Source organism: Salmo trutta, chromosome 16 (genome assembly GCF_901001165.1).
Source record: "Salmo trutta chromosome 16, fSalTru1.1, whole genome shotgun sequence".
NCBI lineage: Eukaryota > Metazoa > Chordata > Actinopteri > Salmoniformes > Salmonidae > Salmo > Salmo trutta.
In genome coordinates, this window is record NC_042972.1 from 30,189,675 (window position 1) to 30,205,612 (window position 15,938).

The 15,938-nt window shown below is 43.3% G+C and overlaps 1 protein-coding gene across 2 annotated transcripts in view; it reads right to left on the minus strand.

Annotated features, from left to right (window-relative positions):
* Positions 1–3,511: 3,511 nt before the first annotated feature.
* Positions 3,512–15,938, minus strand: part of LOC115150521 (potassium voltage-gated channel subfamily B member 1) — an 81,456-nt gene continuing 69,029 nt past the window's right edge. For both annotated transcript variants that reach the window (XM_029693924.1, XM_029693923.1), the window contains exon 3: positions 3,512–6,215. In XM_029693924.1, the coding sequence (XP_029549784.1) occupies positions 4,332–6,215 (1,884 nt within the window). In that variant the 3' untranslated portion in view covers positions 3,512–4,331. The remainder of the gene's footprint in view (positions 6,216–15,938) is intronic.

Here is a 15,938-nt window from a genome sequence, read left to right on the forward strand (position 1 = left end):
GATCAGGGATATTGCCTCTGCGTATTGAAACAGGTAAGATCAGGGATATTGCCTCTGCGTATTGAAACAGGTAAGATCAGGGATATTGCCTCTGCGTATTGAAACAGGTCGGTATTGTGGTGAAATGGAAGTGGAAAGACTATGTAACTATTGTGACCGCAAAGAAATAGAGAATGAAACTCATTTTATCCTCTATTGCCCTTTCTACCACGATATACGCTTGCTCTTATTCCAGAAAGCACACCAGATACACCCTGGCATTATGTGGCTGAGTGATGAGGAGAAATTGCAATGTTTTTTTGTCCATTGTGTATTTCCGTTTGAAGAACATTTAAATAAAGCCTGGAATAAAATTAAATGAATTGTAAAAAAAAAAAAAATGCTTCTAAAATTGCTTCTATGTGGTTAATGTGTGTGTATATAGATGGTGTGTAGGCTTGTCTCCCATATGAATCTTCTATGTGGTTAATGTGTGTGTATATAGATCGTGTGTAGGCTTGTCTCCCATATGAATCTTCTATGTGGTTAATGTGTGTGTATATAGATCGTGTGTAGGCTTGTCTCCCATATGAATCTTCTATGTGGTTAATGTGTGTGTATATAGATCGTGTGTAGGCTTGTCTCCCATATGAATCTTCTATGTGGTTAATGTGTGTGTATATAGATCGTGTGTAGGCTTGTCTCCCATATGAATATTCTATGTGGTTAATGTGTGTGTATACAGATTGTGTGTAGGCTTGTCTCCCATATGAATCTTCTATGTGGTTAATGTGTGTGTATATAGATCGTGTGTAGGCTTGTCTACCATATGAATCTTCTATGTGGTTAATGTGTGTGTATATAGATCGTGTGTAGGCTTGTCTCCCATATGAATCTTCTCTTTGTGCCACACTGGGTTCAAGTGACTTCTGTTTCTTTTTTTTCTGTATTTATTTATATGTTATGTATGTACTGTATGTACAGTTGAAGTCAGAAGTTAACATACACTTAGGTTGGAGTCATTAAAACTTGTTTTTCAACCACTCCACAAATGTCTTGTTAACAAACTATAGTTTTGGCAAGTCGGTTACGACATCTACTTTGTGCATGACACAAATCATTTTTCCAACAATTGTTTACAGACAGTTTATTTCATTTATAATTCACTGTATCACAATTCCAGTGAGTCAGAAGTTTACATACACTAAGTTGACTGTGACTTTAAAAAGCTTAGAAAATTCCAGATAATGATGTCATGGCTTTAGAAGCTTCTGATAGGCTAATTGACATAATTTGAGTCCATTGGAAGTGTACCTGTGGATGTATTTCAAGGCCTACCTTCAAACTCAGTACTTCTTTGCTTGATGGGAAAATCAAAAGAATTCAGTCAAGACCTCAGAAAAAAATGTTGACCTTCACAAGTCGGGTTCATCCTTGGGAGCAATTTCCAAATGCCTGAAGGGGCCATGTACGAACAATAGTACGCAAGTATAAACACCATGGGACCACGCAGCCATCATACCGCTCAGGAAGGAGACGCGTTCTGTCTCCTAGAGATGAATGTACTTTGGTGCGAAAAGTGCAAATCAATCCCAGAACAAAAGCAAAGGACCTTGTGAAGATGCTGGAGGAAACAGGTACAAAAGTATCTGTATCCACACAAAAACAAGTCCTATATCCACATAACCTGAAAGGCCGCTCAGCAAGGAAGAAGCCACTGCTCCAAAACTGCCATAAAAAAGCCAGACTACGGTTTGCACTGCACATGGGGACAAGATCGTAGCTACCAAATACTAATTGAGTGTATGTAAACTTCTGATCCACAGGGAATGTGATGAAAGAAATTAAAGCTGAAATAAATCATGTTCTCTACTATTATTCTGACATTTCACATTCTTAAAATAAAGTGGTGATCCTAACGGACCTAAGACAGGGAATTTTTACTGTGATTAAATGTCAGGAATTGTGAAAAACTGAGTTTAAATGTATTTGGCTAAGGTGTATGTAAACTTCAGACTTCAACTGTATGTATATATGTGTATTATTTACTGCTCTAGGGATGTAATTTACTATTTTGTATGGATTTTTACCTTACTCTCTTTCTTTCTTTCTTTTTTTGTATCTTAATTATTTTATTTTTTTACTATTTATGCAATGCAGAGAACACCGGAAGCATAATTATCATTTAATTACCATAGTGAATCATTGTAATGTTTGTTTATGTGTCAATTAATCTCATAAGGGATGGGTTGCCAATTGGCAATTTGACACGAAAATAAAATTTCATTCATTGCATTGTTTCATTCATTCAATTGTTAATTGGATTATGGTTAAGGTTATGTCTAGGATTAAGGCCCTAGGTTCATGTCCACTTGCAGCTCAACCCTAACCCTAACCCTAGCCATAACTCTAACCCGGCACATCTTCGCTCAGCTCTCGGAGTTAGGGTTGAGCGGACATGTGAACAAGAAGTTAGTGTTAGGGTTATGGCTAGGGATAGGGTTGAGGTGGGATGTGGACAGGAAGCTAGAGTTAGGGTTAGGGTTGAGCTGGGATGTGGACATGATGCTAGGGTTAGGGTTTGGTTTAGAGTTTGCCTGCCTGCCTGTCTGTGATTTTATATATCTGTCTGCTTTCCTGCCTGCCTCTCTTCCTGCATGTGAGTGGAGATGTCTTTCTGTCTGAGATAAAGAGAGATGAGGGAAAAATAGATAGAAGAGAGAGTCATGTCTGTGAAACCTTTCTCTATGCATCCATATTGTGATGCTTATCTTTGCCCATTGAATGCAATGTATCCACTTGGGCATCAACCCTGTGACACTCATATTTTCCCATTGACCACAATGTATTTACATAAGCTTCAACACTGTTTATTTATTGATCTAGGCAAGTCAGTTAAGAACAAATTCTTATTTACAATGACGGCCTACCTAATGACGACACTGGGCAAATTGTGCACCACCCTATGGGACTCCCAATCACGGCCGGTTGTGATACAGCCTGGAATCGAACCAGGGTCTGTAGTGACGCCTCTAGCACTGAGATGCAGTCCCTTAGACCACTGCGCCACTCTGGAGTGACAGTCATCTTTTCCCATTGACTGCAATGTTAAATTAAACGTCAACCCTGTGACACTCATCTTTTCCCATTGACTGCAATATTAAATTAAACGTCAACCCTGTGACACAAACTTTTCCCCATTGACTGAAATGTATTGAGAAAGACGATAACCCTGTGACACTCATCTTTTCTCATTGACTGCAATGTATTGAGAATAACATCAGGTACTATGACATTTTACCTTTTTGCAAAAATGTGCCAGGATGACGTTTTCAGGCTGATAATGGGCTGATGCTGTTTATCCCCTCCCCAGTAGCAACTGTGATTGGATATGATTCATGACAACCAACCACAAATCTGAGAGAGTATTAAAACATAAAGGAACCCGGTTTATCCTGTGTAAATATCACCTGTCTGCATAAAAACCAAATAATCAAAAACAAACACATAAGTAAACAAACAAAACAACAAAGAATACACTGTACAGAATTGAAAATATTTATCACTCATCACAATATTCACTATCTCATGCCAGGAATGGGGCATGATGGGAATGAGGAAACAGACAGGATATGACAGTGGCTGTGTCCTCTGTAATGGCTGACCCAAACTGTTGTGAAACAGGGATGAAAGTTCACCTCTTAGACAGCATCACAAAATAACAGACCAAAGAAATTATGCTATTTACTTTTTTTTTAAAGAACGGAAAAATAATATACATAAAATTATGTATGCCTGTGTGTGTATGTGTATGTTTATCTGCCTATCATCATGCATAAACATACACTCACAGACATACAAGCACACACATACATGCTATGTATACACACAGTCGCATATAACTAAGGCCAATTTTGAGGAAGAAATCAAACTAAATTTCTCTTACCACAATGTTGATTCAGTAATGGCTAAATCTACAGTGCATGACCTGATTCTGCAGAGTTATGTGTATCCCCTTTGGACACAGCAATGAACCCTCTCTTTCTCAGTCCCACAGCAGCACCTCCCAATGCCTTCAGTGATTTTGCTGCCATCCTGACGGTCTATGCACTCAAGTAGCAGGAAAAGGAAGGAAGAGTGAGCTCCTTCCTGTGTCCCAAAAGTTTTACTTATTGGGCATTTGTTACAAAAAAAACCGGCAAATGTGTTTTCAGTGCCTTTTACTCAAGTGAGTAGAGGTGCAGCTCCTGGTATGGGTTAGAGTTCATGTTTTCTTTTATTTCTCTGTAGTATTTGCACCATGTCCTCCTGTTTGGGTGCTCTCTATACTACCTTTTCCCTTCCTTTGTGCCTCACTTTCTCTCATTACTGGTGTTTGAACAACTCCTCTCTCCCCGGGAGAGCACATGGTTCTCCTGTCCCCCCCCTGGCCTGCCCTCCAAGGGGAACACACTATTAGCCAGCATCTTCTGGGAGCCCTCCAGGTGGTTGGCTGCAATGTGGTGGCTGCTATGGGAGCTGAGCTTGGGGCTGGCTTTTCCCAGGAGCCTCTGGGAGGGGTTGGTGCCTGAGCCGTCATGGAGGTGCTCCTCCTCGTCTGTGTCAGCGTCGATGAACTTACTAATGGAAGCGTCGTGGAATGTGAAGACTGTGGGGATCAGGGTCTCATGGGGTGGGGTCCTGCTGCTGGTGGTGGTGTAGACAGACACCTCAGGACTCATGAAGGAGTGGTCAGACAGGGCAGAGCTATCTGAGAGGGCCCCACCCCCTGGACCCTGTCCTGAGAAGGAGGAGGAGGGGCCCACGCCGCCACCTTTGAAGTTGACCTTGAGTGAGCGGTTCTTGAGAGGGTTACTGAAGCGCAGGCCACGGGGGCTGTCAGGGAGGCCGCACGTGGAGCCTCGTCTTTCAGGGAGCTTGGTAGCAGTGTGAGGACCGTCCATGGCCTCATCCTCCAGGGTGGTCTCAAGTACGGGGTTGGCGCTAACCCTCCCTGGTACACTGGTGCTGGGGCTGTGGGAGAAGCGGGCGCTTTCGGTGAAGTCGGCAGCGCAGCTCATGAAGCTGTCAATACTGGACATGCTCCTTATGTCTGTGGTTGGGGCAGGCTCCGTGGGGATGCTTCCCATCTCTATCTCATCTCTCTTCTTGGCTGCTTTAGATAAAGGTCCCTTGTCCTTGTTGTTAAGGTTAGGTTGAGATTGGGTCTTGGCCATCTTGTTGTACATCTCCTCCAGTTTCTGAGCGTTGAGGTGCTGAGGGCTTCCAGGACGGGCTTTGTCTGGTGAGCCGGGCTCAAGGGACTTGGCGGAACCCGTCTCTGAGGTAGTCCGCTTGGGAGTCCCTTTCCTGTAGCTGGGAGACAGGTGGTTGCCCTGCAACTTCCCAATGTTCTCTCCATTATTTTCTACCACTACGTCCATGAGCTCGACGCTGCGTGCGAACGCCTCCTTCATGTTCATGGAAACGATGCTACCGTTTCTCTTGGCTTTCTCCAGGGCCTCCCGCCTCTTGATGGCCTTTTCCTGCCTCTTCTGCTCCTTGTAGAACTCTGAGAAGTTGTTGACGATGATAGGGATGGGCAAGGCTATCACCAACACTCCAGCTATGCAGCACAGACCCCCAATAATCTTGCCTAATAAAGTCTTTGGGTATATGTCGCCATACCCCACCGTAGTCATAGTAATGGTGGCCCACCAGAAGGAGGCCGGGATGCTTTTAAACTTAGTGTCCTCTTCGTCCTTCTCAGCGAAGAAGACAAGACTGGAGAAGATCATGATGCCCATGGCCAAGAAGAGGATGAGCAGGCCCAGCTCGTTGTAACTCCTCCTCAGGGTGAAGCCCAGAGACTGGAGCCCTGTGGAATGTCTGGCTAGCTTCAGAATACGCAGAATACGCATTATTCGGAAGATCTGCACCACCCTCCGGACGTTCTGGAACTGTAGAACACTCTTATTGGACTCAGTCAGGAAGATGGTGACGTAGTAGGGCAGGATGGCCAGCAGGTCAATGATGTTCAGCGGACCCTTGAAGAACTTCCACTTGCTTGGCGAGGAGATGAAGCGGAGCAAATACTCCATTGTGAACCAGGCGATGCACACCGCCTCCACGTGAGCCAGCTGAGGGTTGTCTGTCACCTGGCCAAACTCGTCTATGTCCTGCAGCTCCGGGAGGGTGTTCAGAGACAAGGCAATAGTTGACAGCACGATAAAGAGGATGGAGATGATGGCCAGGACCTGTTGAAACACAACCAAGACAACACGCATCAGTCAAACTTCAGTGCAGTGACATATTGAACATTAATGCCAGAGCATTTCAAGGCTTTTTAGTCTGGATCCAATACGCGATAAAACAACTTTCAAAGATGCTTTAAATATCCTAAGTACAGCTGCAGCAAATAATAACAGTCATTATGTAAAGCTGACGCCTGAAAAATATGATTAATTCATGACCCACTTAGCTCTCTGACTAATTTCTCCTGAACATTATGAAAAGGCTACTGTCCTATCAGGACTAGCGGATTTTTAAAGAGAAAAAAATGTCAAAGATAAATATCATCTAGATGGCCTGGTCATTCAAGTCTGACCAAAAGAATGTTTAGAATGTCAGTGCCATTCCCTTTAAAAAACGTGAACCAAAATACTAGTTTCCCTGGTAACCCACTTTCTTTGCCACCAAATGTTGTATTTTCTGTGGATTGTGATTGACAGAACACACACCATGAGATGAGGGTGCACATTGATCCTCAGATAGTGTGTGTGTATTACCAGCGTTCCCTATCACAGTAGGAGGGTGTGATGGCTGTCAGCTGGCTGTCAGCTGCTATCTCTTCAGCTATGAGTTGTGGTGTGTTATATCCCTGCCAAAATGTGTGCCCTTGTTCCTATCCTGCTTTATGCCTCCTCTCAGTCCCTCCTCATCTGCCTCTCTCCTTCAGACTGACTCCCTCAGACATATTGTCCTAGTTCTTCTACAAAGCACCTTGCAAAGTGAGTGTACTACTAGCAAACTACTAGAGACATAGATTCACAGCACAGTCTGCGACTCCACTGCATGATGACAGCATTTGGACCTGTAAGAAGGTCACAGGGAACAGGATGATGAGTACTACATGCTGAGTACATCAGGATCTGGATAATGTATTGTGGATTAACAGAGTGCATTCAGGGCCGTGTGCACCCTGTTTGTGGCACAACTATTATTCCTCTACCAGCCAGTGTGTGTCAATCCAACACAAGGTCACAGTGGAGGCTGTGTCCCTATCCATGTCCCAGGTCAGTGCAGTGCAGGATTACTCCCTGGCAGTGCTCAGCATTCATTAACTTTAATTAATCCTGGCAGGTGAGGTGCCTGCAAACCCACCCTGGCCTTGAGGGAGAGGCTGAGAAAGAGAGAGAGAGAGAGAGAGATAGGGAGAGTCTGAGAGAGAGAGCGAGAGAGAGACAAAGAGAGACAATGAGAGACAAAGAGGCAAAGAAAGACAAAGAGAGGTAGAGACAAACTGGACTAAAGCGTTTCAGCATCATTTTGATGCCCAAGTTAAAAGAGAGTGAATTAAAGGCCAGACAAGAGTTTAAACTCAATCAGGGCCCCCCCCTAACATGTCCTTCGTCTAGTCAGGATCCTGAGGGACCAGAGTGATGGATGAAAATCTACAAACACATTAGATCCAAAGTGGATTTGCTCCCATGAAAGATTCACTCAACCAATCACCATTAATGACTCAAGTTTCAAGTGTAAACTGCACATTACATATTTGCAAGGACAAAAAACTTTTGAATATGCGGTATGTCACCGTATCCTTATATTTCCATTGTGTTTAGAAGGATACTGTGTAGTGTTTGTGGTTCTTGTGTATTGAACTGACACACCTAAACGTACACACATTGGTTGTTAGGCATACTATACCTCATACATGACTAAGTGCACATTACGCCTGACATCCAGACATGCAATACTGTAACTCTGCCGGTGGGACAAACATAAACGACTTTTCACAATGACTTTCCAAAACTTTCCACACCATTTCACACATTACACACAATATCACGTGAACGGTAACACCTTTAAAGGTGTTACACTACTTCCATGAAATAAAACAGGGATATCTGCTTGTCCTACTGAAATATTAATCTAACCTGCTCGCTGTGTCTAGTCTAGATGTTTATCTCTCACACAAACATACTCAGTGTTGGGTTACAAAGCAGGGATAAGGAGAGCTCAACGATGGGTTAAAACAGACCAGGGACCATGTAAAGGCACAGAGCCAGCTCCAGCGCTGCTCCCCACACACTGAGAATCCAGATAAATTATATCAACTACAATCCGAGCAGAACAGTGTGATGTGAATGGGAACTGCATGCACTCACATGCTCATCTCTCTGGCTAGTGTGTGTGGGTAGAGTAGCGTACTAGGAAACACAGAGCTCTGGGCTCCCGAGCCCTGGTTCCAAAATGGGCCTTTGAGGAGAGGCAGCTGTAACACTCAGGAATATGTGCACGGATGGTGGAGTCTCACCTGGATGGGAGCCTGCGACTGGATGTTGAACTAGATGCGGATGTAAAATTAGCAGGAAGGACATCAGTGCAACCTGGACGTCTTGGGGAGAGCATCCATCTCAGAGTTACATCCAGCATCCAGCTCAGCAACCAGCTGAGTTACATCCATCATCCAGCTCAGAGTTGCATCCAGCATCCAGCTCAGAGATACATTCAGCATCCAGCTCAGAGTTTCATCCACCATCCAGCACAGAGTTGCATCCAGCTCAGAGTTGCATCCAGGGAAAGGGGATACATAGTCAGTTGCACAACTGAATGCATTCAACCGAAATCTATCTTCCACATTTAAACCAACCACTCTGAATCAGAGAGGTGCGGGGGGCTGCCTTAATCAACGTCCACGTTATCAGCGTCCAGGGAGCAGTTGTTGTTGGGGGTTGACTGCCTTGCTCAAGGGCAGAACGGCAGATTTTTACAACTTTCTGGCTTGGGGATTCCAACACTCTTAACCGCTAGGCTACCTGCCAGCATCCAGCTCAGAGTTGCATTCAGAATCCAGCTCAGAGTTACATCCAGCATCCAGCTCAGAGTTACATCCAGTGTGTGCTAGCTAGCTAGTATTGTACTAGCTAGCTAGTGTGTAGTAGCTAGCTAGCTAGTGTGTTGTGACGTAATGCTTGTAGTGACACAATGCTTGTGGTGACGTAATGCTAATGGACATCATACTGTTACAAGTACCCTCAATGGCAGTTGGCGCGGCCTGTAGTAGGCGCGGCGGGTAGTTAATGTAGTCTGCAGATAGATATTATTGTAATGAACAAAGACAGTGTGGGCATGGATATGAGGGTCTGCAACAGAATACATGTGCTAGTAAAAGCTGTGAGACTCTAACTAATGTTACCTGACCATCGCTCCAGCTAACTAGCTTTCGACAGGTTAGTAACAAGGGCCACCAACAAGTCAAGTTAGTGAGTTAGCTAGCTAGCTGCCTTCCTTCAATGCTTTGGTGGCTTTACTGACAGACAAGACAGGGCGCTTATATTACAAGTCACCAAGTATTGAGCTTAAGGCTACAGATAGCTAGCTATCATATCAAAGATGTGTGTACACGTGCACACCTGCGTGTTTCTGTCTGTGTGTGTGTGTGTGTGTACACACTGTGCAAGAATCGATCAAAACTAGCCAGCTAACACAGCTTGACATCCCAAGTTTTGACCTTCACCCTCTCTCTGCCATCAGGTGAGTATGAAGTAATTATCAGCAATTGTCTATATCAGGGAGGGGCAACTCCATTCCTCGGGGGCCTGATTGGTGTCATACTTTTCCCGCAGCCATATAGCTAACACGCCTGATTAAACTAACTGCATTCTAAACAGAAAACCATGATTAGTTGATTATTGGAGTCGGGTGTGTCACTAATCAGGCCCCCAAGGACTGGAGTTGTCCATCCCTGTTCTATATGGTGTAGGTAGCTATAGCGCCCTCAAATGCAACTCTGGACCTCGAAGCCAGTTCCACTGCTTTTTTTCATTGTTCCCCTCTAATCGGGGACTGATTTAGACCTCGGACACCAGGTGGGTGCAATTAGTTATCAGGTCGAACAGAAAACCAGCAGGCTCCTGACCTATAGCTGGTCCTTCCCTCTACCTAATAATGGAAGAGATGAAAGGAGAAGGGCACAGTAAGGTATCTGCGCTGATCATCATGAACTTCATGTAATTACATGACCAATACAGTAAGTTAAAATTAGCTTTTTATAGGTATGGATATGCTTCACCAGCATCCTTTCCTGTTCATTGAAATGCAGACGTAGGCTATACTCTTCAATTGTGAACACAACTATTGTTACGACAATTGGCATACTCTACGAATGTATACAAACCCCTGTCTGGGGGGCTGATGATCAATGACCACCCACATGAAGAAATACTATGGTCTAAATATTTATATGCTATAGTATTCACTGTAGTGTTTTTGCAGACTTTACCGTAGATTTCACTGTAGTGTTTATGCAGACATGGCTGTAGTGTACTATGGTATTCACTGTAGTGTTTCTGCAGTCTTTACTGTAGTATTCATTGTAATGTTTTTGCAGACATGACTGTAGTACACACTGTAATGTTTTTGCAGACATGACTGTAGTACACTAGTATTCACTGTAGTGTTTTTGCAGACATGACTAGTATACTGTAGTGTTTTTGTGGACATGACTGTAGTATACTATATTATTCACTGTAGTGTTCTGCAGACTTTTACATTTTACATTTTAGTCATTTAGCAGACCCTCTTATCCAGAGCGACTTACAGTAGTGAATGCATACATTTCATACATGGCCCCCCGTGGGAATCGAACCCACAACCCTGGCGTTGCAAACACCATGCGTTGCAAACACCATGCTCTACCAACTGAGCTACAGGGAAGGCTTACTGTAGTGTACTGCAGTGTTTACTGTAGTTTATTTGCGGACATGACTGTAGTATACTGTAATATTTACTGTAGTGTTTTTGCAGACATGACTGTAGTATATTGTACTAACACCTGTCTACTAGGGTTAGCTAAAAGGGCACAACTACTAGACTACGGCAGTTACTGTTTGAGGTGAACACCTCAACCAGAACATAAGACACAGGTTAGTAACAGGCCACCTATTGAGTTCGGTCAACAGTTCTGAGCAATGCAACGGACCATAAAAAAACCTTAGCAAAACTATAAAATTTGTATTACAATTGCAACATCTAAACATTAGAGGTTCTAGGCCCATTACAGGGAAACAGTACAGAGGCAGAGAAAGAACAAGCAACATTTATTAAATCTTAGAGGATTAGGTTTGCTTGTTTGACACAGATAGATAAATAACACACATTAACAAGAGTAGACCATAATCACTTCTTAGATATTACTTCCACTAGATAGCTTTTTGAAATATACTGCTCAAAAAAATAAAGGGAACACTTAAACAACACATCCTAGATCTGAATGAAATAAATAATCTTATTAAATACTTTTTTCTTTACATAGTTGAATGTGCTGACAACAAAATCACACAAAAATAATCAATGGAAATCCAATTTATCAACCCATGGTGGTCTGGATTTGGAGTCACACTCAAAATTAAAGTGGAAAACCACACTACAGGCTGATCCAACTTTGATGTAATGTCCTTAAAACAAGTCAAAATGAGGCTCAGTAGTGTGTGTGGCCTCCACGTGCCTGTATGACCTCCCTACAACGCCTGGGCATGCTCCTGATGAGGTGGCGGATGGTCTCCTGAGGGATCTCCTCCCAGACCTGGACTAAAGCATCCGCCAACTCCTGGACAGTCTGTGGTGCAACGTGGCGTTGGTGGATGGAGCGAGACATGATGTCCCAGATGTGCTCAATTGGATTCAGGTCTGGGGAACGGGCGGGCCAGTCCATAGCATCAATGCCTTCCTCTTGCAGGAACTGCTGACACACTCCAGCCACATGAGGTCTAGCATGGTCTTGCATTAGGAGGAACCCAGGGCCAACCGCACCAGCATATGGTCTCACAAGGGGTCTGAGGATCTCATCTCGGTACCTAATGGCAGTCAGGCTACCTCTGGCGAGCACATGCAGGGCTGTGCAGCCCCCCAAAGAAATGCCACCCCACACCATGACTGACCCACCGCCAAACCGGTCATGCTGGAGGATGTTGCAGGCAGCAGAACGTTCTCCACGGCGTCTCCAGACTCTGTCACGTCTGTCACGTGCTCAGTGTGAACCTGCTTTCATCTGTGAAGAGCACAGGGCGCCAGTGGCGAATTTGCCAATCTTGGTGTTCTCTGGCAAATGCCAAACGTCCTGCACGGTGTTGGGCTGTAAGCACAACCCCCACCTGTGGACGTCGGGCCCTCATACCACCCTCATGGAGTCTGTTTCTGACCGTTTGAGCAGACACATGCACATTTGTGGCCTGCTGGAGGTCATTTTGCAAGGCTCTGGCAGTGCACCTCCTGCTCCTCCTTGCACAAAGGCGGAGGTAGCGGTCCTGCTGCTGGGTTGTTGCCCTCCTACGGCCTCCTCCACGTCTCCTGATGTACTGGCCTGTCTCCTGGTAGCGCCTCCATGCTCTGGACACTACGCTGACAGACACAGCAAACCTTCTTGCCACAGCTCGCATTGATGTGCCATCCTGGATGAGCTGCACTACCTGAGCCACTTGTGTGGGTTGTAGACTCCGTCTCATGCTACCACTAGAGTGAAAGCACCGCCAGCATTCAAAAGTGACCAAAACATCAGCCAGGAAGCATAGGAACTGAGAAGTGGTCTGTGGTCCCCACCTGCAGAACCACTACTTTATTGGGGGTGTCTTGCTAATTGCCTATAATTTCCACCTGTTGTCTATTCCATTTGCACAACAGCATGTGAAATGTATTGTCAATCAGTGTTGCTTCCTAAGTGGACAGTTTGATTTCACAGAAGTGTGATTGACTTGGAGTTACATTGTGTTGTTTAAGTGTTAATTTTTTTGAGCAGTGTATAAGGTTTCAAAGAGATTCAGCTGACCAAGTTCATAAGATGACCAAAAACAGTGACAAACAATACTGCACTTCTGAATGTACAAAATAAACAGTTAACCACTGCATTTACATAAACAATACATATTTTTGAAATACAACTGACTTTACATAAAGACAGTCACCTTATTGGAGGGCGCTGCCATAAACTGCCTGGACCTCAAACCAGCAAAGTCTCTCCAAACAAACCCACTGAAAACAAAAGTACATTATAGCAGTGGCTTAACATAATGAACATCGACCACACCCACAATATTTATTCAAGACAGCATGGTCACAAAATGGCTCACAGAAATAAACCAACAGCAACAACCCCATGCAGCCTATACACACAAAGGACCTTCCCAGTACAAAGCTCTCACCTGAACATGTACAATGGGTGCTTTTATACATTTCCTGCATGTCCTCCCCTAATAAGGGTGCCCAGGGAAACACTGACCAAAACTTTGCTTCCTAGCTTGTCACACAATATTCTTCAGTTACAAGACTAACTGATTGAGGTTTAGGGGAGGGTTATGGTGATGCCCCTCTACTGTGGGACTTCAGTTAAAGAGCAGGCAGAGGCAGAGATGCTGTTCAGTTTAAGAGTCTTTTTAGATTCAGGTAATGGAGATGATACATGGCAAGGAATGATTGACAGTTGTTGACGTGATTCGTCTTGAATTGAGACTTGATTGGCTTTGTATGGAGTATGGCTTATCTAAAAGGAGGCACAGAAAGATGCAAATAATAAAGGGCAATAACATCAGTGAACATTCATCATAAATGGGTTGTTAATGGCAATAATAAATGACACTATATCAATGCAATAAGCATATAACATGGGTAAAGCTATGCATAAACATAGCAGCAGTTAACAATGAATGGCCAGAAAGGGTGTGCAGAAGCACGCGGCATGGTAGGCAGAAGCCAGATATTTTATTTATCAATGGCTTCATAGCATAGCTTATATTGTTTGTTTGCTTGCCATGCTAACAAAAATAGCAGGTCTAATTAACATAACAAAGGCATTGCACAAAAAGTGCAAAAAACATGTATATATTTTATTATTTTCCCCTAACCCTACCACCCCTCCCCTATTGGAGTAAAATAATGGACAACAACACTTAGGCTTCTACTTCCAGCTTATACATACTACATACATTTTACAGACACGGTATATTTTACAATAGTTCTCTTTTGTTTGTTTTTAGTCCCATCGTTCAGCTACCCTCAACCCCCCCCATCTATCTCTGAACACCATCCTGTTATCATTTCTATTTGCCATATATTTTCCAACTGTGCTGTTTCACAAAAGTTCTGAACCTATATACATTTTACGGACACAGTATTTTTTACATTAGCGATCTTGTTATTTTTAGTCCCACCCTTTAGCTCTACTCAACCACTCCCATCTATCTCTGAACGCTATTTGCCGTATATTTTTCATCTGTGCTGTGATGATTCTGTTCTGAACCTTTCTAGTCTCATAGTTTCTACAGATTTTAAATTAAAGATGAAAAAAATCTAAGAATAGTAGTGCAACAATTATTAAAATGCATCCATTAACACAACAAGTACCAAGACAACAGGGCCCAGTTACCCAAAAGCATCTGAAAGGCTTTGTCTTATTCTTGTTAAGTTGATCATTAAAACCTTCGTAGGAGCATCGTTAAATCTCAGAGCCAACCCTGTTCCTGGAGAGCTACCTGCCTGCAGGTTTTCCCTCCAACCCCAGTTGTAACTAACCTGGTTCAGGTAATCAACCAGCTAATTATTAGAATCAGGTATGCTAGATTAGGGTTGGAATGAAAACCTACTCTCCAGGAACAGGGTTGGAGAGCCCTGACCTACAGCATGGCCAATGACGTTACTGTTTCAGACATTTTCAGACCACTAAACAACTATTGATTTAGAACACAGGAGAGTTACTGCAAGTTGCAAAGAAAACAGGACCTACCTTCACTATTCCAGCACCATTTCACCTTCAACATTTCAACATTTTTTTATTATTTCAATTCATATGATTTATAAATATATCATCAAATCACTTATGCTTAGTTTAATTCAGTGACAACTAAAATATTCCAAAAACAATATTTGTAAATTATTTAGTCCAATCAACGTAAACTAAAAATCATGTGGCTGTCCATGGTACTGATTTGTGTGTGTGTGTCTGCGTGCATAAGTAGAAAACATGTTGACTCACCCTACTTGTAGAGAAACACCAATGCCATCCTCTTCTCCTCTCTCTCTTTCATTATGCCGAAACGGTCTACACTGAGTATACAAAACATTAAGAACACCTGCTCTTTCCATGACATAGACTGACCAGGTGAATCCAGGTGAAAGCTATGATCCCTTATTGATGTCACTTGTTAAATCCACTTCAATCAGTGTAGATGAAGGGGAGGAGACAGGTTAAAGAAGGATTTTTAAGCCTTGAGACATGATTGTGTATGTGTGCCATTCAGAGGGAAAATGGGCAAGACAAAAGATTTAAGTGCCTTTGAACGGGGTATGCTCAACAGTTTCCTGTGTGTATCAAGAATGGTACACACAGTTGTTCTTTTGTTGTCCTACGCTACCTGGCTAAAATACCAGGCCAGCTAGTTAACATTAGCCTACAACATCTAGCTACATATTGAACTTCCATCCTCTCAGGCCAGGGGCACAACAATGTATGAATTTATGGTTCGATCAGAATCATTGTTATAATCATTGGCCAGTACGGAGAATTAAGTAAAACCACAAGTTCATAACCCTATCTCCATCCATGGCTAATTTAGGAAAGGAAACATTTGAGCTAGCTAGCCACCGGTGGACAACAACACAACGAGATGCAACGATTCCATTATATTTGTCAATGATGTTTAGCTTTTGATGGGATGCGATTGGTGTGAAGCCAAATCACATCACTTGACACTTTTTTTTTTTTTTTT